We start from the raw sequence: 24200 nt of genomic DNA, 5'->3' as shown, positions 1-24200 counted from the left end.
ACAGCAAAGGCTACGCCAATAAGGATCGTGAAATAAATTTAGCCCAGCCTTGTGCGCATGGGGTTAGGTTTCATGATGTCATGGCCCCCAAAAGACGGATTTCTCCTCTATCAGATGGACCCGCGCCGAGCGTTCCCCGTGGAATATTCCATATATGGAGAGTGAAGTTGGACATGTTCAATCACAATTTATAGCACTCAGATTTTTGGCGGTGGAGAAAATTAACATGACAAAATGCCCGATCATTGCTGAACATCAGCAGTGCAAAGTTCAAACGTTGGATCTACTAGTAGTTTGTAGCTTTTGGCCATCAATTAGCCCTAAAGCCTACTTGATATTGCAACTTTGGTCTCCAAATTTGATATTCAGAGGATGGACAAAAAAATTCCCCAATAGAAACAACATCGATTATGTCATCGAACAATAGGCGCAAGACTAGCTGATACCTAGAGCCGAATGACGATGCTGCGGTTGGGGGTTGGTTAGTGGGGAGGAAACAACATTTGCGTCGAACCGGCCCCAGTCTGGTTATATTCAATTTTTGAATGTTTTCCCTCTCTCTCCTGCATTAGAAATCCCCATGAATCCCCAGATAAATTTTGATGTCCAGATGTCTACAATGGGCAATTTCCCGTTCAATGTTTGCAAAGGGCTATAAAGGTTCAGTCCTCATCGAGCATCTACTAGTAGATATGAATTCAAAAAAGGGTTCGCATTATAATCATTGAGTATACACGCAAAATCGAACTAATTTTTTGAGCCTAATCCTCAGGCACCATATCATTTATACAAACGCAATCCTTTACAGGCGCTTCAGCACATCGTCAAGAACCTGCTGGGTAGTAGCCCGACCACCCATGTCAGGAGAAAGGAACTGAGCAGCGTCCAGGTTGCCATCAACAGCAGCGTAGATCTTGGCAGCAGCAGCCTCCTCGCCGAGGAACTCCAGCATCAAAGCAACACTGCGGAGAGTGGCAATGGGGTTGGCAATACCCTGGCCCTCGATATCGGGAGCACTGCCGTGGCAAGGCTCACCAATAGCGAAGCCATCACCAACGTTAGCGCTGGGAACCAGGCCGAGACTGCCAACAAGGGCAGCAGCACCGTCGGACAGAATGTCACCGTACAGGTTAGGAGCAACAATGACATCGTAGTACTCGGGCTGACGGAAGAGCTTGTAGACCATGGAGTCAACAATCTGCTCCTCGACCTTCACGGACGAGAACTGCTCGGCAGCGAGCGCGCGGCGGGCGGTCTCACGGAACAGACCATCAGTCTGGGACAGCACGTTCGACTTGTGGGTGATGGTGACCATGGGGGAGGAGTGAACGGAGCCCACGGAGGAAGTGGAGCGAATGTTCTGGCGGCGCAGAGCAATCTCACCGGCGATGTTGGAGATGCGGTATGAGGCACGCTCGGAGATACGCTTGATGGCCTCGGCGACCTTGCCCTCGGGGGTCTCGCGGGTAGTCTCCTCCTTCACGTACAGGTCCTCGGTGTTCTCGCGGACGATGACGAGGTCAATGGGCTTGCCATTGCTGCTGCCGGCGGTGGTCTTGACGGGACGCACGTTGGCGTACAGGTCGAGCTTCTTGCGCAGGGCGACGATGGGGGACGAGTAACCGGGCAACTGGGTGCTCGGGGAGCTAAGGGATGAATGAGTCATGATCAGCGAACGGTCCATGCGGGCGTAAAAGGTGTATATGCAACCCCCCGGGGAGGGTTCTGGAGGGTGTATAAAGGCATTGTTTACCTGACAGCACCGAAAAGAGCACCATCACACTCCTTCTTCAGGGTGTCGACGGTCTTATCGGGGAGAGCGGAGCCGGTGCGCTGGAAGGTATCGAAACCAGCCTCCAGGTCGACGAAGTTGAACTTGAGGCCCAGCGACGCGGGGAGAGACTCCAGGATACGACGACCGGCCTAGATCCCATAAATTGAGGCTGCAGTTAGCGAATTGATTCTGTATTTGGTCGTGCTCGTTCTCGTGCTCGTTCAAGGACTACGTACCGGGATCACCTCCCGTCCGATGCCGTCACCGGGGATGAGACCTATGCGGGCAGCCGATTAGCTTCAATTCAACGCCAGACAGAGCTCTTTCCCGACAGAATAGATCTTACCAATGCGAAGAGTACGAGCAGCAGCCATTGTGATTTGTTTAAGGGTACTTCCTGATTTCAAGAATTGGCCGTCATCGGAGCTTTGTCTTTTTGTATGCGGCGGCGGGTGATCATTGATCCCATTCCGGGGTCCGGCTCTCGGGAGTATACCATTTCAACGCCATCGGAATCCATCGTACTTTGTATTCGTAGACTCCGATGTGCATCACGGGGGACAAAATTGACTTATTACTACTGGTATTATGTATGGAATTTGAGTCATTTGATTCTGCCTGAAAATCCCACGAGAAGAATAATTCAGAAAATTGTTGTCAGTATAGCAAGTACTAATTTCAGACATCGCTAGGAAATGCTGACTCCCGAGTTGGGGTGATCATTACCAAAAGGGGACTGATACCGCGAGCTTTAGGTCAAAGTTGGTTTGCGCCACTTCAACTCTGATTGAAAATTATCTCATTTAGTTCCAATTTCTTTTTCGTTGATTTTAGGATTTCATGGTTGATTTCATGGTTGATCCGTTACATTTTCAGGGTTCAAGCCAGCTGACAATGCACGCTAAACCTAAAAGGGTCAGAAACCGCGATGCTTATCCACAGGCATCTACTACTAGTAACTATGGACTTTATGTATGCAGGTCCAGAATACGATAAAAAAAAGACCATGAGCAAATTTTCCTTCCAATATTTAAATGAATGAATCTCCCATTCAATCGGGGTACATCAAAGTTTCAAAGCCCATACTTTTGTCTCATTCCAAAATTTTATTATCCTTGAGCAACTACTATACTAGTACTACCTGCAGACTGTAGTACTCGGTCAGCTTCCCAGCCAGCATGACTCTGAATCTCATATCCCGCGCGACAGACATTGTCATTCCAGATGGACTGCACAACTTTGCAATTGCACAGGTTGTCCTGTTCTCCTTGATATACCTGGTACAGCTTCCCATGAGGTATAAGCAAGAATGGCGGTACTGGCACCACAACAAACGCCAACACCCGATACGCTGTGCCCTCTACTGTTGTTGGAGCATGGTTGGTCTTTTGGCTATGAGTAAGTGGAATAAATCAACTTCCAAATTTGCCGGACCTATGAAGCTAAGCAATTGTGGTTGCAGTTCGGATCGCCGGATCAGCTATGGTGCTTTCCAACCGCCACCCAAACGACTCGATGCTCAGCGCCGAGATCTCCTTGCAAAGTGTGGGCTTGTCGCCTCTCATGTTTGAAGTCAGCCTGGTTCTTCTTCGATGGTATGCAACTTTCTCGACCCGACAGAAACGAGAAACATGCTGACAGTCTTTCCTATTAGTGGACAAGCTGGAGAATTTGGGCCCGGAAAATCGAAGTACCCCAAGCTATTGCGTTTCACACTGCACGCTTTTCGTTTTCCGATCGTTGTTGGTATTGTCCTCGGAGTCGTGGGCAAGATCATCCAGATGAAGCCACTTGCCGAAGCCGGATCGATCGTCTTGGTCGTGACTTTTGCGTTTGTGACAGGCCTTATTGTCTGGCTCGCGGTCAAGTCACACTCAACTCTTCCTGTGCAGGGTCATCGTGGTGTTCTTATAGTGTCACTTGCTCTTCCATTTTTGTGGGTACGTGTCATCTACTTCCTGTTGCAGGAGTATGGACCAGAAAGATTCAGTATTACCTCGGGTAATGTCGGGGTCTTGGTGGGCATGGGACTGGTGATGGAGATCATCATTGTCTCTTTGCTCTTGACGGCCCGCGCAGTTGTAGAGCCCATGTGGTCAACTGAGGACAAGAGGCGTATAGTATCCGATGGAACAGAGCAGGCTTGATCTAGAGATTCCACATGATATCATTTGACTTGTTCCAGGGTTGCGACGATTTCATATTTTGAAATTGAACTGCTTTGTGATGAATTGATAGTTCCTGCTCGAAATTGGTGATATACTGTGTCCCATTTATTCAATTGGCTTGTAGTTCTCTGGCTTGGCTGCTGCGTAGGACTTTGAGAATTCTTGCAATCGATCTAAAAGCCAGGATCTCTTCACGTCATCTGCGGTCTCAATCGCGACCCGCACAGAAAATCCAATTCGAAAGGGGCCAAGTGCACCAAAGGCTGCATATTCAATAGATCTGCAAATCTGATCTCGAAAGTAAGAAATCATAGTCTCATGGGGACCTGGATATCCAAAAAGTTTCAAGGCTTCGTGAATAATGATCATGTAAGCATAGTAGCCACAGTATACTGATGCGTCAATCAGGTCTGCGTAGATCAAGATGATTGGGTATAAAGCATCGCCCGTCGCCGAGGGGGCCTCAACCGGAGGGAAGGAAACCCGAGACCATTCCTCATACCAACAAGCCAACCTACTCTGCATATCCAAAACCTGGGTCAGAGCTTCTGATATATCCCGTAAGACTTCAGGATCTGCGAAATTCTTGTCTCTCAAACGGTAAATGCTGTGCACAATGCGCGGAGAGCGAGTAAAATGGGCAAAGAAATCTTCGATGCAGTTGTGATAATCCAATGGCAAGCTGCCAACGTGTTGCTGCTTCATCATGTAATGCCAGTCATTGGATGCCAAGAAGCAATCTTCGCCAGCGAACATTGAGTGCATGACCTATATTCGGTGGTTAGAACATGCGGTTATATTGTGCAACCAGCACCCAACTGGATGCATTCCTGAACAGCGATAGAGCTTACTATTAACCCTCGGGCAGTTTTCAACAGAGAGATATCAAGCTGATTGCAGTAACGTTCAGGTCCTCGGGCTTTGACTAGGTGACCAAGCCCCTTTGCGTGTTTCATCCACGAGTCTGGATCCTCGGTATCCGTAAAGAGCTAAATTGTCAGTAGGAAATAAGCAAAGAGACAACCTTGCCCATATTCTTACCTCATACATGCACATCAACACGACAGCACAGAAGATATTTGAGGAAAGCGATTCAGAAGGGCTCACTAGAGCCTTACGGAGCCAGTGTAATGCTTCCCCATAGGTAAATCGAGCATAAATGGTCATTTCCTGGCTTTGGAAGCCCCGACCAAAATGATGTGCTGTAAAGGATTTAATAGCCGCATCCAAAGCTCGGTTCTGGCCATAGATGGACGGAAGGAGTTCAAACCAGCTGGCCATCACATAGTTGGGGGCATTCGAAACACCGGGCGATGAAAAGTCCTCAATGAGAGCGCCTAGGGTCTGTAAGACATTCATGTCAACCGAGACCACAGTGGGTGGGATTTCACTTTGGATCATCCATTGGGTGTTTGCTTTGGTCTCCCCTGAACTGAAGCTTAAGCTTGAGCTTGACGAGTCTGGGCTGGTGGCGTTGGATCTCGCACATTCAGTTCCAGGAGGGCGACGCCGAGTTCGGTAAGGCTTCCCGGCAATGAACTTGAAGCCCTTGTCATATCCAGGACATGGCTGCCCATATGTCTCACATTTTGAACATCCTGGGGCTCTTTCATCGCACTGTGTAGTTGTTAGTCTGGATACCTAGATGGGTGGGATAACAGGTCGCAAACACACTTACTTTGACCCGGCGCTTGACGCAAAGGTGACAGCCTCTGCTTCGAGGCACACCAACCATCTTTGGTCATTTCGAACTATGAATCTTCAATTAAAAAAGTCACGTAGGCCTCGTCTCGTATTCTAAAGTTAACCCACGTGCTGATGTAATGGCGGGGATTAGTTAAGCCGGGCCGTACCGGTTGTAAATTCCTTTATTGTAAATAATCTACGGTCCCAAGGTGCAGTAGAATTCATTCAATGTTTCAATGCTATTGTGATAGTCTCTGCCATTTTCTCTCAAACATCACTCTCATCTTTTGAACAGTTTCATTTGGTTGTGATAATGCGGGGGTGGAATGCCACTATCTGCCATGTGTTGTATGCCCATCAGTATACCCCAGCCCATGCATACTACCGAAATGTCATACATAACAAGTTTCCCCACTGTTTACGTTGCACTAAGAAAACCCATTGAAGGTGGGGAGACAGACTAGTATTGACTAATACCTACTGGAAGGCTTTGTATTGTTCCAGGAATCTTCTAGAACATCAAAAAAAAACCGTAGATGTTTTGTGTGATTCATTTTGCTTTGGATGACCTAACCATGGATTTCCATACTCTCTTAAGCTACGAACCGTGGAAAGTCGGATCGCCGATCGGTGTTTACCTTTGGCCTCAGGCCAACATGGTAGGTTTTTTTTCTTTTGCTGCAAGGAGTTGTAAAAACATGAAAGACGTGTCTAATACCAGAATTGGTATTGGAGAGAACTGAGGCATTTAGGTGCCGAGGTAGTACAAATGAATTACTCTGGACTCTGGAGACCCGGAGATGAGAAATATTGTAAAAGGAGAAAAAGGGTATGAGATCATGTCACAGACAGATGATCCGAAACATCAGATTGACAAGAAATAACTAGTATGATACATAATACAGTAAACTCACGCCCCTGAAAGAAGGGGGCAAATACTAAGGGAAATCGGCAAAATAGGCAAAATAAAAACCAAAAAATAGGAGAAGCCGACTGTATAGGGACTGTAAGGCGTAGAGATGTTTCACCCCCCATTGGATACGCTAATCAGTCACTAGTGCATTAGCTTTCCCTGATCGACCCTTCTACACATCTTCTTCCTTTCCATTGACTCCTTGGAAAACCACCGTGTTCATTGAGACTTGTCTACCCCAGGAGGGGGCTCATACGGCCTATATACAGTCGCTTTCCCTAATTCCCCTTACGCGTCCCGCTGGGCTCCCGACGCGTTCCACCGCCCCTCAATCCCGCCCATGCCCCCTGACTACTTCCTCTACCCCAGAATGTCGGACAACAACGCTCATCCCGGCGTTCGCAGCCTGCTGGCCAAGTTTGAGAACAGCCCGAGCTCAGTCACCTCGCCGCCCTCGCGTGGAAGATCGCCCGTTAGCTCCGATACCCCCGGCTCGTCCCGCCAGCTTTCCAAAGTCCGCGCCAGCTTCGTAACAGTCGACGGTGTGGTCCAGTCAAACCCAGGCTCACCATTGCGCAAGACAAGTGGACGGAGTGACAGCTCAGGAATGTTCGGTCCGAAGATCAACGAGGAGGAGGTGGAGGCACGTCGCCAGAGTGTGGCATCCCCCACACCTGGCAGTCTGGATGATGGTCAACAGGGTGTCCTTGATCAAATGGTCCGCCCCGTCCAGTCAGAGCCAACCTCTGCTCCGACTGTGCAGGAACAAGGAAAGGAAAAGTCTGCATCTGCTGTCGACACCGTGTCTCCCGCGAAGGATGCATTGCCCGCGAAGGCGGCTGTCGCTGCGCCTGCCTCAGCACCCACATCCACAGTCGCACCTGCCCGTGGGGCCTCGGAGCGCACGGCTCAAAAGACAGTCACAAAGCGCCCCTCTACCATCAATGCTGCAAGAAACGGCGCTTCTACCAACAAGTCTGCCTCCTCCGCCGCGCCAACATCCAAATCATCTGTCAACACAACCACAAAGCCTGTAACCTCCCGGGAGATCGCCAAGGAACGTGCCAATACCCTTGCTAGTAAGCCAAGTCGCGCATCCTTGAATCCTGCAACAAAGACTGCTACCCGTACCGTTCGGGGCGCAACACCATCACAGGAGACTTCAAGAGTATCTCCCCCGAGCAGCGTCAAATCTCGCACGCGATCACCTACTAGGCCTGTTCGCCTGCCCGCTTCCATGACTGCACCAACTCAATCATCTGGGGCAAGACTCGGGAGTGCGGTTCCTCCCGCCTCGCGAACAACCACCACTGCCTCCACACTCACGAGAAAGCCATCTTCTCTCAAGAGTGCTGCTGGACCAGCCCAGACACGCCCCACTGCAGGAACTGCAGCTAGTGTGCGCAGACAGCCTTCTCGTCCTTCTCTTCCCGCTCAGTCAGCCCAAGACCGACCCAGCTCACGTACCAGTGATCACGCCAAGCCGGCCAACGAAGGATTTCTGGCGAGAATGATGCGCCCAACGGCCAGTTCGGCTAGCAAGACACATGATCGACCTGAGACCAAGGCTCCTCAGAAGACCACTACAAGCAAGGCTCCACGGCCCTCGGTGGGACGGGTGCCTGAGCGCAGTGCGCAGCAAGCCAGACCTAAACCCGCGGCTCTGCATCCTCAGTCGGAAATGTCGCATGCATCCAACAAAGAGCCTCTCCCGAAGAAGGAAATCGAGGAGACCAAGGTTTGCCAACCGGCGCAGGAGAGTGAAAAGGAGAATATCGAAGAATCCACTCCTGTCATTCCCGAGGAGCCTGAGGTCATCGAGTCCAATGAAGTTGTTGTCGAGTCACCCGAAGTTGAGACTGCAGCCGAAACAGCCGACAACATCAAGCAGGAAGCTGTTCCAGAGCCTGTTGTTGAGATTGCCAGCAAGACAGTGGAACCCACACCCGTAGAGTCTTCTGCAGAGGCTTCCCTTGAGCATGCCGATGAGGCAGTTACCGAGCAGGAAGCTCCGGAAACTTTGTCGGTCGATAAGCTTGAGCCTGAGAACGAGGCCGATGACGTGGAGGCTAGTGTCGAAGAATCACCTGAGGTGCAAACCGAGTCTCCTGAAGAAGCCTTCGAGACCCCTGCCGACTCCACCCCCTCGAATGAACCTGCCGTGGTTGTTGGAGAAGACACCACCCCTGAAGAATTTGAGGTTGTCGAGGTCCCTCAGTCAACCGAAGCTTCTGTCGATGGATCTAGCGAGAAGGATACTGAAATCAAGGAAGTCCCCGTCGCTGAGCCTTCGACCCAGTCAGAGGAAGTTTCTACTTCCAGTGATTCTATTCCTGTTGAGCAACCCGCATCTGAGGGCAATGTCGACATCGACTTTGTCAGTCTTGCACTCAACTAGAATGTGAGATTATTGCGTATTGGATTCATTTTTCCATTTTGGTATTTAGTTACCATTATGACTTTCTGTGCTTATACCTTTGACCTTTCTATCTCAAGAGCTAATTCGGCTCCATCTTCCCCCTTGGCAGATTTTGATTTTGACCCCTTCTCTTCATTTTTTCTTCGAGGGTCTTTTGGTCTCTGTCAGCTTCCAACATGATATTTGGATATTGTTTCAGTGTCCTTGGGTGTCTTGTGCCGCTGCATCTTCTTGAACTCTGATATCGGGAGCATACTGTTTTATTAAGCGATTGATTGCATTCTTCGGGTTGAGCATATTTTATTCATCTGTCATTTACCAAGGGGTTATGCTTGGCCTTTGTTTCATATTAGAAGCCAATGCTCTTTCCTTGAAAGTTAACACCACTTCTCTCTACGTTTTGTAAGAATTCGAACTGCTTAAAATCCGACGGCTTACGCCGCCACGAAAATTCACGGAATATCCATGGATACTATGAGCTGACCAGCAGCCCAATCGCTCGCAATTCCCAAACTATGCTCAAAACAGACGAGATCGAGGACAACAAAAAAAATAACTAACGAACTAAAGAAGCTACATCAAACCGCTTATCCCAATTTCTTCTCAAGCCGCTTCAAGAACCGATTCACTCCACCCTCCATCTTATGCGCTTTATCCTCTATTTTATGTGGCCGCTCTCCTGGTGCCTTCATCGCCTTATGAGCATGCTTTTGTGCATGAGAGCGCACTTCCTCCTGCGTAGGCCGGTAAACTTGACTATGGATATCATATTCTGACCCACTCCGCTGTAAAGGCTGTGCCTGCGGCTGCGACTGATCATACGAGTAACCCGATATTCCAACTGGAGGCTGATGCTGAGGCGGCGACTGTTGTGGGGTGGCATACCCCTGTTGGCTATATAGATGAGCATTCGGATCCTGTGATCCATATGGCATGCCACTGGCCCCTGGGTGCGGTTGTCCCGTAAGGAAAGATTGCTGGTACGACGGGAGGACAGGGCTCTGAAGCGCAGAGCCCGGCCCAGCGAGCGGGAATGTACCTGCACGGGCTAGCCCTGCACTTGGGGGTGGCGAGGCATATCCTGTCTGGACATTATTGTATTGCATGCCGGTAGGCGGGGGTGCAAAAGAGCTTATGCCGACATTGTTACCCATTTGATGTGGGGGTGTATATGGGATGCCTGCGTCGGCTGCGGCCGTAGCTGCGAGACCCGAGCCATCTTCTGGCGGGGGAGGGGTCTTCTCGCGATGCTTGATGTGTTCTGGGGCGGCGGGTGCGGCCGGGTTATAGGGCAGTGGTGTCACGTTCTCGGGTGAGCTTCTTTCTTCTGGGGTGATTGGGGAAACTGGAGAGGCGCGGTGGTGAGCATAGGAATGTTGGTGATCGGTTATTGGGCCAGTTTGGGGTGGTGGTGGCGGGGCGAAACTGAGGGTTGGTGGAGCGGGTTGCGTGGTTGGTGCTGCTCCTGCTACTACGGGTGGCGGGTTGAATCTCGAGTCGGGAGTTTGGCCATTCTGGTATGCGGGGTGTGAGACTGCGACGCTCTCAAGCTGCTGGACCACGGAGCTGAGTGGTTGATCTGGCAGCTCGGTCGTGTATCGGTCTGTTTCTAGTTGGTCGTTTGCCAGTAGTAGACCCACTGAGTCTAGGAACTGGTTGGCGTCGTCCAGAGTCCAGAAGTAGATATCCAGCGTATTTATGCGAATCAAGTCATCCGGATCGTCGGTGCTTGGGAGTCGCCAGTCATACTGGGAAGCTTCTTGTTGGGGCACTCCGGTATATCCATCCACCGTCAAGGTGCATAAGGTCGGGAACTGAGTGGAGTGTTGTATATGCACATTATCCAATGTTCCCTGGAACGCATCTTGCTCTGGAGTTCCTGGATTATTGGCGATCTCAATCCGGGCCTTGTTTTGCGCCTGGTAGATGTATAGGTAGGAGCTTTTCTCAAATCGATGGTAGAGTGGTTTAGGAGTTGGTGCAGTGAAATAGTAATGGATATCAGCCAATCTATTGCATGGTAGAGAATTAGCTGGAGCCTGTCCAAATTGTTTTTCGCCCAGCCAAGTCGCTCCACATTGTATGTATGGGATCTGCGGGGAAGTGTCAGTCAACTCACACAGTCACCGATATTTCTTCACCCGGTCGTGGAGGCATGGTTGTCCGTTAATCCGGATATGTATGTATGGATTCTAGAAACACAGTGCAAGAGGGTATTACAGGGGTAAAAGAAGAAGAGTGAAGGGACTTACGACAGAAATATCAATTAATAGCGCATGGAGGGGTTTGATGGGCTGAGCCCGTGAGAGACGTCCTCGAGCCGCCTTGTTTTCTCTCGGCGCTTATAGCTGAGTGTGATAATTAATGTGATGGGTCACTAGTACTTGGCTATCACACTCGTAAAGTATGAGTGGGGCAAGTACCGGGCACTTAATCAACTGGTGAACTATAGGACTGGGCCGGCCGGAAGTACCGTTTCTCCGAAAATTTCCATCGCGATCAACTCAAACATCGCGAACTCGGGACCGAAGTCGACCTGGTCGTGCTTATTGATTACTTCCAGCCCAGCCATTACGGTGCTGTCTACATTGTAATTCTACCCTCTTCTCTTTGGCACCATTCCATTGCCTTCTCCGTCAGCAATACCATCCGGGACGTACGATCTGCGCCCTCCGCACTTTTCTCTCCTTCCTCCGTCCATCAACCTCCGCAAGTTCGGTTACTGCGCCAATCAACCAAAATGTCTCTCGTCAACCTTGCCGCCGTGTGTTCCCACCTGAACAATGCCACCAAGGCCCGCCTGGGTCTCACCTCCATCCCCAACAGCAACCTCCACCTGAAGCTCTGCCAGGCCCTGCAGAACTCGGGTTACATCTCCTCCGTTGTCCGCGGAGGCCCGACTCCCCCCCCGACACACCCTATCCTAGGCTTCCCCACAGTCAGCGACGAGATTGAAGGCGTGGAGGCCATCACCCGCGACAATGTTGCGTCCAGACGTCTCTGGTTGGGTCTGAAGTACTGGCAGAACGAGTCCGTCCTTGGAAAGATCAGCATGGTCAGCAAGCCGAAGCGACGGATCACTCTTGATGTCGAGTCCCTGCGTCGAATTGTCCGCGGTGACGAAGCCTACCATGTCGCTGGTCTGCGGTCACCTGGTGAGAGTCTCTACCTCTCCACAGATAAGGGTATCATGGAGGCTCGCGAGTGTGTGGAGAAGAAGATGGGAGGATTGGTTCTTTGTCGCGTGCTATAAAACCGACACCCGAAGTCGTTGTCGGTTGACGGATCCGTCTTTTTTCAAGACGGGAGAGCGTGTACTAGGATACCTTGGTCTTGTCTTTCTTTTTGCATTTACTCTGGAGTTTGTTTGCTTGGTTCGTCGCAGCGGAGTCTCCTTTTTTGAGACTCGTTTCTTTCGCGACTGTTGGTTGATCCGCCTCGGTCATGGATCTGTATATTAGATGTTTGCGTGTATCGCATTTCTTGTGCTCTGCTCCAGGTGGTCATGGATCACCCGAGTACCACCGTGTATAGATAACGACTTGGAAAAAAAACATGTCCAGATCTCCTTTCCTTCTGCCGATCTTCTAAGCTCTTAAGGCGATTTCGAGTAATACACATTCATTTGATGTTGGGTGTTCTGTCTAAACGTTCAAGTCACACGCGGTCGATTTCTTGTGTTCCTTGGTTTCCAGTGTCCCCGGATTTCCAACATTGATTGTTGCACTCCCCTCCAATCTTATCATGGACCCCAATAATACCAAAGATTTCCTGGAATCGAAAAAAATCCTCATCTCTGGGGGCACTGGATTTCTTGGTTCCGCCACGGTGCGCGCCCTGGCAGAAAGGTATCCCTGTTGCGCCATCACCGTCATCGATCGCAGCCCCCCACGCCCCCAATATGCACTGCCCGAGGGCATTGCATACATGCAAGTCGATGTGTCCTCTGCGATCGAAGTTGGCAAGGCGTTTGAGGCGGTTCAGCCAGATATTGTGATCCATTCAGCTGGTATTATTCCAGCGTTGGCTGACCGATTCGGTCGGAGGTTGGAGAAGGAGGTGTGGAAGACCAACGTTGTAGGGACTCAAAACATGTTGGATGCAGCCACAAAAAATGGCGCCGCTGCATTCATCTATACCAGTAGCTGCTGCGTGGTGACGGACGACCTGCGTTCATCTTATGCCAACATTAACGAACAATGGCCCACATCACCAAGCTCTCTCATCTATGGCGAATCCAAGGTTGTTGCCTCCTGTTATTCATTGTAGTGTCATTTCTTCGTTTTGAATGCAAAAGAGAGAAAAAGCTGACCAGAACTAGGCTACAGCAGAGGCTCTTGTTCTCCAGGCATCCAGTAACGAAATGGCCACTTGTGCCTTACGCCCCTCCGTTCTGTGCGGACCGGGCGACTACCAGTTAGTGCCAGCCATTCATGCATGCATTGCCAAGTCCGAAACCCCGTTTATTATTGGCACTGGAGATAATCTGTGGGATGTCACTCATGTGAGCAACGTCGCCGATTCGCACGTCTTAGCTGTGGAGAACTTGATGAGCTCTCGTACGGCAGCTGGAGAGGCGTTTTTTATCCAAAATAATGAGCCCATCGCCTTTCGGGATTTATGCCTGGCGGTATGGGCACATTTCGGGCATATCCCGCCCTTCGAAATTCGAATTCCGGAAGGACTAGCCTTCTTTGTAGGGTTGGTCTGTGAAATCGCCACCCGGGTGATGGGAACCAGCACAACCCTGAGCCGGGGGAGTGTGCGAGACGCGTGCGCTATACGATATGCTAGCGGTGATAAGGCTAAAAGTATCCTGGGTTACGAGGCTCGCATTGGCATAGAGGATGCCATTCGGTTAAGTTGTGAGGTAAGACGAGACCACATCGTATGAGATGATTTTGATTTAAATCGTCTAAAAATTGTAAATTCAGTGACTGACAAAAGTGAATGCAGGATTATGCTCATCGTATCGGAGTAGAACTGTACGTCTCAAGCCAATCAAGAAGAAGACTTGAAGATACGAATCCATGAACATTGACATTAACTTTCTTGTCAAGAATGGATACCCTGTCAATTAAACCCCATCAATATAGAAGCCATCGACTTCAGAGGCGCTTCTTAGCTCTATTCTAAATAAGTTGCCACCTTGATGGATTGAAAATGGTCCGATTCATTTTATTATGGGGAAAACTGGAGATTGGCAAAGTATGATCTATACACAAATGTAAGACATTGGGCTGTTCATTGGGCTCCCAAAGCCCCTAAAGCGGGCTATACCTTGAAAATGTTGGAGCGGATCGTGGCCGAAGTAATCAAATTGAACTAAATTCGAAATCCAAATTCAAAAAAACAACAACGCAGGTTGATCAAGGTCCACTAAAGATAATCAAATAACGAAACAAAACAAATCTGGTCCATGCGTTGATTGGGCAGACTTTCACCTGCCCAATAATTACACAATGCACAATCCCCGGGTGAAAATCTAACCCTCAATTGACGTTGAACCGCGGAATATGTCCTGGAGTGAACGTCACGGGAGTTTCCTGCGCTCCGCCTCCACCGTCAGGCTCACTCATCTTGTTCTTGCAGATCGTCTCCCGGCGTCTTCCAGCTCGTCATCCAACCACTAGAAATGAGAGCCTGACCCATCATCATGCCGTCCTGCCCAACATGCTGCCCAAATCTGTTGCCCTTGATCAATCATCACACGAGGGTGAACTTCCTCTACCTATTGTTGGTCCTGTCGCCTCCAAGCTTGTGAAGATCGGAACTACATGGGCTGAGAAGTGGTCTCCATCCCGATGTGGATACACCATCCCCAAACATTCTAGAGCCGCTTCGTAACGCCCCCCATCTCGTCGAATCAGTGCGCAAGGCGTACCGGTTTCGACCGCGATCGATCGACATTCCTTCATGAAAAGTCCACAATGTGGCACAGGGGCACCGGGGTTGTTCCCTGTCAGTGTGGTGGAGTTGGCCCTCTACGTGAGAACAACACCCAGGTCACTGGTGCATTGTTTTACAAAGTCCTATTTTATCCACTCCTGGCGTGGAGCTTTCTCGCGCGGCTCCCCATCCACTTGTGGGTGTGTAGAAGCACGGTCCAGCAGTAGGCGTCAGGCACACCTACCAGAAATATCCCACCTGAGTCTCCTGGACATATAATACTCAGCATTTGGCCACCCTGCGCTTCTTTACACCCGAGGTTTTGTCAACCCCCCCTTTTTTTCCCCATTCCTTTTTGCAATTTAATTCATCGCGCTCTTTGACTCTTCACGTTTGTATACGGCTATTTGCAAACCATCAAGTCACTTCTCATACCCGATCTTTCTATCACTCTGACCCGATGCTTCCGGCCTTTGCTCCCCATTTGGCGGCTGTTCCAGCAAGTTTTCAGCCACTATCTGCGACACCAGCAAACATCAGGTCTCGTGCGGGCTCGGTTAGCAGTAAGCTAGATTTTTTGTCTCGCTCGAGGTCAGCAAAAACAAACACCATTCTTGCCCCATCCGATCTTTCCTTTCGCATGATGTTTCGGAGAGAATACTTGGCTCACATTCAACAGCGGCAATATGGCTCAGAACACTATGTATGAGCATCCGGGAAACCCTCCCATTATCCATGCTCGGCAAAGGTACTTCTATACCATGTATAGTGGTCTTTCCATTCCCCATCCCCAAACCTGGCATCTCCACGGCGTTTATTACTATTGCTAAGTAATAAAAGGGCCCCAGCAACACTTCGACCATACGGCGCTAGGGACAACCGTCCAGTTATGGTAGACTTCGAACAATCACGCTCTTACTACCCAGGAACACCTTCTCCCATGGAAAACTACGGCCATATGATGAACCAGCCCGTTGGACGCCTTTCTTACCCTCCAGTTGGGCACTCTATGGCAACGGCCCCTGGATACCCTGAATGGAACCATCCTGTCCACGAGCCCGTGCGACAGGATGTTGGACCCCTGAATTCCCCGGAAAGCCCGACTTATATCGTGGAAAGATCCGTCCGGCGAGGTGCCGAGCCAAGCCGAGGAAGCTCCCAGTATATTTCCCAGAGACGTACCTCCGTTCGGGGAGATGAATTTGATGGCCCCCATCAAATTCTGGACCCGCCTTCGTCTCGAAGTGTGCCAGCTCGAGAGGAAGAGCTGCCCCAGCTCCCTACTAACCTAGATGCTGCTGAACAAGACAAAATCTTGCACGAAGTTAATGATCGTCTCTCTCTATCAGCTTATGAGTTCTTCGCAAGATATCAGTTCCCCATTCCACTGGAAACGGACAAGAGGCCTGTTCAGGTACCTTCAGACCGAGAGTGGAATGAATGGGTGCATCTGTTGAAGAGACTTGCCACCAGGCGTCGTATTCCTCGACACACTTTGCACAATGGCCAAATCAAACAGCTCATCACTGTTCTTGAAAATTCCCTGGAGATGCGCCATGCTGCCAAGCATAGCTCACGCCCTGTCAAGGATGATCGTAATGTGCTTCAGCTCATCTCTGCAGGAACGCAGGTTGCGAAGATTCTTAAAGATTCTAGCGCTATGCAGTTCTTCGACCGTCTTTATGTTGACACGGAGAAGACTATTCACGACCGACGCCGCCGCGTCAGATTTGCTACCCCTTGAGTACTTTAAATCATGGCCGTTTTATCCACCCTGGTTTTTTTATGCCCATGGACTTCTGCTTCCGTGGATCAAATCTTTCCCCCGGATCTCCATGCCTCCGGTTTTCACGTTCTCGCTTTGATGGACCCAAATTTCCCGTGGACTGCTTCATTTACCCCGTGAAGATTGTAACGATTGACCCCATGTCATGACTGAAAGATCCCTTGCTGGCCCAATCTTTGTTTCGCGTCCGGGGCTTCCCCCTTGACTTCGGAAGTGAACCCACGCCGGTCCAGCAGATACATTACCTACGCCCACGACGGAACCCCCTTTGTACTGCCTACCCCATTTACACACCTCATCACAATGATTTTGAAAAGCTGCAGATTTTGAGACTCGAACAAGTCCTCGTTCTTTGACAGCCAAGAGGAGGGAGGCCAGTATCTTTTACTACCAACTCATTCAGGTTGGTTCGACTTTATGTTATGGAATTTGTTTTTGTTTTTCCTCCTCCTTTCCGGCGTTGATTTTTCATTTGACAATTATGATTCTATCAATTTTTTTTCCTTTATTTTGTCTCGGGTCGGCTGTCTGGTATATATTGACTTTATGCGCTTATGTTCTGATGCTTTTGATGTTAATATTACACCCCGATCTTACGGGTGATCGAACGCCAAAAATGACTACATTTGGCATTGCTGAGGCCCATTGGGCTTGAATTCTTGAGTCATCTATACATGTTCAATTATTTTTAACCATCACCTTTCCGAGGTCTTTACGCTCCAGCTCAGTGAGCGTAGTTTGTATCATCGAGGGGTGAAAGCACTTAGCAAAGCACCGGAGGACAACTCCGATAGGTCCTCAGCAGGAACAACATGGCTCTCACCCTTTCAAAGCTGACTCGGAGGCATCCTCAAATCTTTGCTCTGCCAGCAATACATGGATGATATTTCCTCCTTGCCAACTCGCCATCGTTTTTCGGTCCCAAAGCAAAACTGGTGACCCTATTTGGTTTGACGCATCAATTCTCTCTTAACTTTATTGTGCATGCTTTGATGGGGCTAAATATGAATTGGCTGGATGGTGTAGTTGGTTATCACGTGTCGCTCACACCGACAAGGTCCTGGGATCGAGCCCCAGTCTAGTCATTCTTTTTTGATTTTTCTTTCCTCTGATGTTTGAGGTCTTGTTTTTGGCCCAGCTTTGTAGGAAATCGTGTCCGGTCAATATGTGGATGGTCAAAATAACAGTGATCCTGTTTTTCAAAAGACAAGGGTGGTAGATAGACTACTAGATTGTGGGAATAATCCTAACCGAAAACTAAATATGGAAAACATATGCCGGCAAAGCTGTACATCATAGACAGTAAACCAAAACTAAAGAGCCTTGTGTATTGAGGCCAGCTTACAGATGAATAGGGGGAATGTGCCAAAAAAAGTGACTAGACTGGGGTTCGATCCCAGGACCTTGTCGGTGTGAGCGACACGTGATAACCAACTACACCATCCAGCCTGCTTATATAATCGTTGCAGGAAATTTGCCCCAAGACTACTACAAATTGAATTTGAAGGAGCATAAGATATCAACATATTACCTTTTTATAGTTAACATCTTTCGGGTGAATTGATACATCACGAATTCACTGGAGATGGTGCCTGGAACCGAGCGATATTCTTAACAAATGAAATCAAACTTTCGGTTGCATATGGCTAGTAACATTTGAAAGTTGACATCTCCATAGAAATAACCAAATCAGGGCTCATTATCTGCTGGTATGCCGCATCCAGATCTGGTAGCAGGAGCTCCGGTACAGATAATTTGTGTTTCAGTCCAAGAGCTTGTCTGTACGGGAATGACAGAGGCAAATGGCAACTCAGTTGTGATGCACCCAATAATGATAGGTAAATAAACTTTTCCTAACTTGAAGACACCTATTGTTCAACTTGACCGTGTCATCCATCGCGGTTTGTGACCATATTGCATTGCCGGTAGGAAATCTACTGGCTGTGATCATAGCCAAAGTGGCGATCAATAGTTTTTCATTCTGACCCGAAAGCAGAGTATGGTATGTGAACCGTACTGGTCACTGTGGTAAGTTATATACGGTTGGCTACGGGCCGCGCGGGACGGGAAACGGGATTGGCCGGGAATAACCTATTTTCAGTTTGCCTTCCTCTGCGATTCTGTAGATGGCCAAAATGGAAATTTAATTTAGAGACTAGGAAGGCCATCGCTGACTAAGAAGTTGAAAGTGGCTTTGAGAAAGCTTTGGCAAGTGCAGAATAAAAAGAGGTTGCCTTATCTCGAGGATTGGGATCGATTGGGCTCCATGACTTTTAAACGTTCGACCTTGAACCTAGTATTGTACAGTCCTTACTTGAGTATGTACTAATCAATATGTATTTCGCAGACTGTATTTTTGTTATAAAGATATTGTATGGATACTAGTACAAACGCCCAAAATATTGGAGAGTCCGGTCACCGTTCCGGCGAAGAGGAGAATTCCGGCCACCATACCATTGCATAAATGGGAATTCCAGGACCACCTGGCTGTCTTGTAGCATCTGCAGCAACTTTGCCCTTTCCAACAATAATCTCTTCTATCTCTTTGAAGCCCAACGATAGGTACATATTGCGGGAGCCTGGACTCGTGGCCTCGAGCCAGATTGGGACGTTCTCCGACTGAGCAGTATGTTGATGTTCCCGCATGATCGCTTTCGCCAAACCTGTACTAATGTCAATAATCTGAATGGGAGTGCAAATATCTCTGCGGCATTGTCAGCATACCTTTTCCACGATGTTTATGGTCGGTCCCTATGCTGAAAATATAATAATAACGCTTTTGACCGTGCAGGCCTTTCTTTTTCGCATTGTCTGTCATCCCAGAAAACTCGGTCCAGAGACGCTGGTTGGTTTAAATCAGTTCCTCAGCTCTTATTTCCAATCCTTGCAGAGCTCACCTTGAATCCCGAGAAACTAAGCTTCCACAGTACACACAGGAATCCAGCATAGATAAGTGTCCAGACGTTATCAACACACTTCCCAGGTGGTATGATAACGGATGCGGCTTTCCAATCGTCCGCCTCGGTGATGACCGCATCGTTCAGTAGAGCTGATTTGACTAGTGTGGACCAGTAGATGGGTAGATAAGCCAGGCGCTCCTCCTGTGACATTTCCAGTAGCATGTAGGTGACGACGGGGTCCGTATCGAAAACTCGACCGTTGAAGCGTGCGGCGGGATTTAGGAGCTCTGGGTTCGTTAGTTCAAGCTTGGATCTAGCTGAGAACGAGAAACTTGCTTTTTCTTCCTTGCGTGAATGTGACCGATGACTTCTCCATGACTGTCGCCAGGTTGGATTATAGTAGGTTGTAGACGCCCGTAAGAATAATGGCTTGCCATGAGGAATTGGGAAGGGATTTCAGATGGATGTCGCATGTCGAGACGACGTAATATGTTATGTAAGCCGGAATTGAAGTACCAGTACTATTGAAGTAAAGAAAAACACATAAAGTTTCGCCCAATGACGCGAATCTTTCTCATGATTTATTCAGGACGCGGAGCGCTCGACACTCCAACTCCATGGAATGGACTCGGCTTATAGTTGGATTGGCTGATCATTGCCGTTTTAGAGGCTCCACTTTATCACCTAGACGGGCTTGGCTGCTTAATCGTGAAGCCATGCAGGCCTGGGCATGTTTATCGCAAAAAGAGAAAGCTTTGGAAGTCAAATCCTAATAACCGTGAATAAGAGTCTCGAGTTCAATTTTATTAAGAGGACAGTTTCCCAATTTACTGGGCCGATATCAAGCCCGTGACGTTCATTTTCCGTGGGCTTTGGTTACTAGTCAATCCCGGAACCGGGATACACGGCCCCGCGCGTTTAGCGGAACCGGGATTGAATTTATAATTTCTACAGTTTACAGAGTATAAGTATTTCTTCACTGATTCCCAATCAACACATCAAAACACTTTCTTCCCTGACAACTTCTTCTCCCATCCACCCATCATAAACTCCAGCCAGAACGGCATTACCCCTCCTTTCATCAATCAAAATGGGCGCCACCACCTTGCTCCTCCTCGACCTGCAAAATGGCATAGTTGAGCAGGTCGGAGCTCCCCAGGCATACCTCGAACGATTGGCTACTGCCATCTCTGCCGCGCGTGGCCACAAACTCAACGTCGTTCACGTTGTTACAGCCTTCCGCAAGGGCTATCCCGAGAACAACCTGAACAATTCCTCTGTCCCCGCCGTCGCGGCTCGTGGACTATTCCAAGAAGGCGATGACGCTGTTAAAATCCACCCCGCCGCCACCCCGATCTCCGAGGAACCAGTTATTACCAAACGACGCGTCTCAGCTTTCTTTTCTACAGAGCTTGACATGATTCTCCGTTGCTCGAACACAGACCACATTGTCGTCGCGGGACTGATCACTAGCGGGGCTGTTTTGTCAACCGTTCGACAGGCTGCAGACCTTGACTACCGCGTTACCATTTTGCGGGATCTGTGTATGGATCGTGATGAGGAAGTGCACAATGTTTTGATGGATAAGGTGTTCTTCCGGAAGCAAAGTATTGACACTGTGGAGAAGTGGGTCGCCGGGTTGGAGACGCCTATCCCGGCCGATAAATAGAGCCCAGGAGTCTTGACTTTCTCTCTCAGTCTCTGACATCTCTGTGTTCTCTGTGCTCTCTGTGTTCTCTGTGTTATCCTCTTTGAAGCGAGCAAAATTCGTGAAATGGAAGTTTCTAATGCTAATGAATCTAATCTAAAATGCATTCATTCTACATGCCTCTGAAGTTCATGAACTTATTATGCATCAATAACTTACCAAGAACCACACTTTGTAAATATACTCGGTAACAACCGATTTGTGCACACTCACATCTTCAAAGAACTGTGTGTACCCTCAAACGTAGAATTCACAGGCTCTCGCAGGTCCAAATCCTTCATCTGCCAATTTACATGTGATCCAAAACACTCAACTTCTCTAGTCAAAATAAGGACATGATTAGAGACAAACTTTGAAGGTTGTATAAATGTGGTTTGATTATTTACACATATTCTAGCACTATACTGCATACTATATCATGAATCGTCCTCAATTTAATTACAACTTCACCTGGTTCCGATCCTGTGGGCCCGAGCAGCACGTCGGCTCAGGGTGTTCAGTCGACTTGTTGAACGACTGCGAAGACTGCGGGACATCCAGAGCAGGGTTCTTGGTAAAGAAGCCATCTGGCTTCAGCATAACGCTAACACGCTCCATGGGCATGACCGGGAAGTCCTCAATACGAGGGTTATGAGTGAGACCGAATGCTAAGAGATGTAAGCTAATATCATCAACAAGGAATCGACATAGGGAACTCACTATGCCACAAAACCACATCTTGGTCCTCAACAGCATCATTTCTGCCAGCCCAAACCTCCACACCGTCGGAGCTCTTGCTCTGGTTTGTGAATTCGCCTGCAGCAAATAGCTCATCGTCTTGGTACTTAGTCACCCAAATTGGTCGAGTCGCGAATTGGGCACGCTTGGTTCCGAAAGACTTGGGCGAAGCCAGGATCATTTGACTCGGCGATGTTTGCAACTTATAGGCAATGGGGTGATGCGTGATGGGGTTGATGATATTATCATTGCGGATCTTGAACACGCGATGACGATCCACACTGGTGAATGCGCTGCCACTCTGCTTGATAATGTTCTTTTCCGTGATATAACCCACAGACCAGGGGTTTGAGTCATCCTCCGGCATGGGAACGCTATCCTCATAATAGATGGTATTCTTGAAGCCATCCAGCGCGGGGTCAATGCGCAGAGAGAACATGTGCTGGTGGAACGGAGCCATCACGCCCGGTCCAACATTCGTTCCCCATGGCACTGTTTGTCCATTGGTGTTATCGAAAGGCACAGTAGAAAGGATACCAGTTGCGCGGACTTCCAGCTCGATATTGGCTGCTTGGTCAAAAATAAAGGCAAAGATATACTCGTAGTTAGCCACAGTGCAGATCATCTGCACTACCAGCTGTCTGTTGCGAACAACGGTCGCGGCCCCGGTACGGTAGTTGGTGTGCTTGTGCTGGAGGCCCGCGTCTTGCTCGTGCATGCAGATGACATTCTTGAGCTGGATGGGAGCACCCTGGGCATCCGTGCGGTAGCCGTCGAAATATTTAATGTGGCCTAGACAGTCGCAGCCCAGTGCCAGCTGGTTGGCCGTGATGCCAAAGCCGACATCACCGACGTCAAAAGCTTGCTTTCGGTGATAAGGACCACGAGGATCTAAATATCAAGTTAGCCATACTTTGCGAACTCAAACCAAAAAAATCAAACAGCAGATATTGTGACAAACCTCCGTACGGAACAGTCATCTCTGAAAATGATAATCGGTAGAAGGTGTTGCGGCCATCATAAGTAACATTATGCAACACCAATCCTTCTCTGTTATTGAAGCCAACGCGGAATCGCCATTTCTGCCATGAAACAGCATTACCGAGAACATTAAAGGAAGCGCCCTCAGGCTGCTGCACGATATATGGTTTCAAATCAGTGCGTAGTGGCTCATCCAACAAATCATGCGCATATTGGATAGCGGGAACCGGCTTCCACGGCTGCGTCTCCGTGACTTGGTGATCCGCGCCACCGGGGAGGTAGTCCATGCGGACTAGTTGGTGGGTGATACCATCAAAGACCGGGGAGAATTGGCAAGGAAGAGAGTATTGGTTATGTCCAGGGTGATCCGTGGCCACAATGTACATGTAGCACTGGAACAAGCGTCGGGTCTCCTGAGGGTTGTCGGTGCCGTAGATCCATGGATCCAGGCAAACGGTCATGCCGGATGGAAGCTTCAATTTCTCAATCTCGGCTTTCACGGCTGGGTGGTTCAGGCACACCTGCTCTATCTCGAGCATTTCATCCATATCCAGCGGGCCCTATTCAATCATCAGTATGAAGTCTTTATACTTCTAGACATACTATGTGGACATACCTGGACCTCCTTCGGAAGTTCCTTTGCGGACACGATAGACTTGGTGTCCGCGTTCAACAGCGCCTTATAGAAGGAGCCGTTATCCAAACGGTGGAACAAAGCCATGATAAGACGCGCAGGCTTGCGAGGACGGGGCTTGCCCAGCCGCTCTGCTTCAATATAAGGAATCACATCTTGCTTGATGGGCTCCTGAAGATCAATTCGCTTGTATCGCAACTTGACGTCGGGGAAAGCAGATTCCAAGATCTGAACAGCCAATTGAATCTCTCCCGGAGTGATCGGATCAAAGGGGTGAGGGCTCGCCATGATGAATGATTGTGAGTCAGATGAGATCTGGATGAACCGGCGAACATCCAGCTCTTATATATCCACTCCGCATCTCCAGGAACCGCCGCTTTCCAAGGTTTGGACAATTGAACTCTTTTGAGTAAATCTTTCGCCGCGAGAGGGGGGGAATGCATTCTGATTGGTCAAGTTTAAAATCCACCGGGCGCAACTTTTCCCGTTTGGGGTTTAGCGTCAACAAACGCTCTGATAACTGCTTGGATGTCATTGGCTGGCGAGATTGGAGATATCAAAGTTTGGGAGATGTTGGAGGCATTAGAAATAGAAATAGAGAGAGAGTTTAGGTGATATCAATTAA

At 49.0% G+C, this 24200-nt stretch overlaps 11 protein-coding genes across 11 annotated transcripts; 6 read left to right on the top strand and 5 right to left on the bottom strand.

The window, feature by feature from the left end:
• Positions 1-802: 802 nt before the first annotated feature.
• On the bottom strand, positions 803-2256 carry lysB (homoisocitrate dehydrogenase lysB; the record flags this gene model as incomplete). The annotated part of the gene is made up of 4 exons (XM_057160187.1): positions 803-1646; positions 1754-1923; positions 2011-2051; positions 2121-2256. Coding segments are annotated over 4 exons (1191 nt in total), but the record flags the coding sequence as incomplete, so codon positions are not given.
• Positions 2257-2952: 696 nt separating this feature from the next.
• On the top strand, positions 2953-3921 carry N7466_000788 (uncharacterized protein; the record flags this gene model as incomplete). Its single annotated transcript, XM_057160186.1, has 3 exons — positions 2953-3172; positions 3237-3369; positions 3429-3921. The coding sequence occupies 3 exons, from the start codon at positions 2953-2955 to the stop codon at positions 3919-3921; spliced, it is 846 nt and encodes a 281-aa protein (XP_057026434.1).
• Positions 3922-4047: 126 nt separating this feature from the next.
• N7466_000787 (Zn(II)2Cys6 transcription factor) lies at positions 4048-5677 on the bottom strand (the record flags this gene model as incomplete). Its single annotated transcript, XM_057160185.1, has 4 exons — positions 4048-4710; positions 4794-4931; positions 4984-5559; positions 5621-5677. The coding sequence occupies 4 exons, from the start codon at positions 5675-5677 to the stop codon at positions 4048-4050; spliced, it is 1434 nt and encodes a 477-aa protein (XP_057026433.1).
• A 1204-nt stretch (positions 5678-6881) lies between these two features.
• On the top strand, positions 6882-8939 carry N7466_000786 (uncharacterized protein; the record flags this gene model as incomplete). The annotated part of the gene is made up of 1 exon (XM_057160184.1): positions 6882-8939. One exon carries the CDS (start codon positions 6882-6884, stop codon positions 8937-8939), a length of 2058 nt encoding a protein of 685 aa, XP_057026432.1.
• A 608-nt stretch (positions 8940-9547) lies between these two features.
• Positions 9548-11117, bottom strand: N7466_000785 (uncharacterized protein; the record flags this gene model as incomplete). Its single annotated transcript, XM_057160183.1, has 2 exons — positions 9548-10970; positions 11080-11117. The coding sequence occupies 2 exons, from the start codon at positions 11115-11117 to the stop codon at positions 9548-9550; spliced, it is 1461 nt and encodes a 486-aa protein (XP_057026431.1).
• Positions 11118-11700: 583 nt separating this feature from the next.
• N7466_000784 (mitochondrial 37S ribosomal protein uS8m) lies at positions 11701-12213 on the top strand (the record flags this gene model as incomplete). The annotated part of the gene is made up of 1 exon (XM_057160182.1): positions 11701-12213. The coding sequence occupies one exon, from the start codon at positions 11701-11703 to the stop codon at positions 12211-12213; it is 513 nt and encodes a 170-aa protein (XP_057026430.1).
• A 491-nt stretch (positions 12214-12704) lies between these two features.
• On the top strand, positions 12705-13994 carry N7466_000783 (uncharacterized protein; the record flags this gene model as incomplete). Its single annotated transcript, XM_057160181.1, has 3 exons — positions 12705-13202; positions 13282-13848; positions 13917-13994. 3 exons carry the CDS (start codon positions 12705-12707, stop codon positions 13992-13994), a joined length of 1143 nt encoding a protein of 380 aa, XP_057026429.1.
• Positions 13995-15535: 1541 nt separating this feature from the next.
• N7466_000782 (uncharacterized protein) lies at positions 15536-16593 on the top strand (the record flags this gene model as incomplete). The annotated part of the gene is made up of 2 exons (XM_057160180.1): positions 15536-15597; positions 15690-16593. 2 exons carry the CDS (start codon positions 15536-15538, stop codon positions 16591-16593), a joined length of 966 nt encoding a protein of 321 aa, XP_057026428.1.
• A 2457-nt stretch (positions 16594-19050) lies between these two features.
• N7466_000781 (GNAT family N-acetyltransferase) lies at positions 19051-19911 on the bottom strand (the record flags this gene model as incomplete). The annotated part of the gene is given in 4 exon segments (XM_057160179.1): positions 19051-19298; positions 19360-19477; positions 19533-19848; positions 19868-19911. The coding sequence occupies 4 exon segments, from the start codon at positions 19909-19911 to the stop codon at positions 19051-19053; spliced, it is 726 nt and encodes a 241-aa protein (XP_057026427.1).
• Positions 19912-20625: 714 nt separating this feature from the next.
• On the top strand, positions 20626-21204 carry N7466_000780 (cysteine hydrolase family protein; the record flags this gene model as incomplete). Its single annotated transcript, XM_057160178.1, has 1 exon — positions 20626-21204. The coding sequence occupies one exon, from the start codon at positions 20626-20628 to the stop codon at positions 21202-21204; it is 579 nt and encodes a 192-aa protein (XP_057026426.1).
• Positions 21205-21681: 477 nt separating this feature from the next.
• On the bottom strand, positions 21682-23863 carry N7466_000779 (Copper amine oxidase N2-terminal; the record flags this gene model as incomplete). Its single annotated transcript, XM_057160177.1, has 4 exons — positions 21682-21890; positions 21943-22851; positions 22922-23501; positions 23558-23863. 4 exons carry the CDS (start codon positions 23861-23863, stop codon positions 21682-21684), a joined length of 2004 nt encoding a protein of 667 aa, XP_057026425.1.
• Between the last annotated feature and the right edge of the window lie 337 nt (positions 23864-24200).

The sequence above is a fragment of the Penicillium verhagenii genome (assembly GCF_028828195.1).
Source record: "Penicillium verhagenii strain IBT 33310 chromosome Unknown utg000002l_segment0_segment0, whole genome shotgun sequence".
In the NCBI taxonomy this organism is placed as follows: domain Eukaryota; kingdom Fungi; phylum Ascomycota; class Eurotiomycetes; order Eurotiales; family Aspergillaceae; genus Penicillium; species Penicillium verhagenii.
Note: the sequence above shows the minus strand (reverse complement) of the source record. Positions and strands in the feature narration are given on the sequence as shown.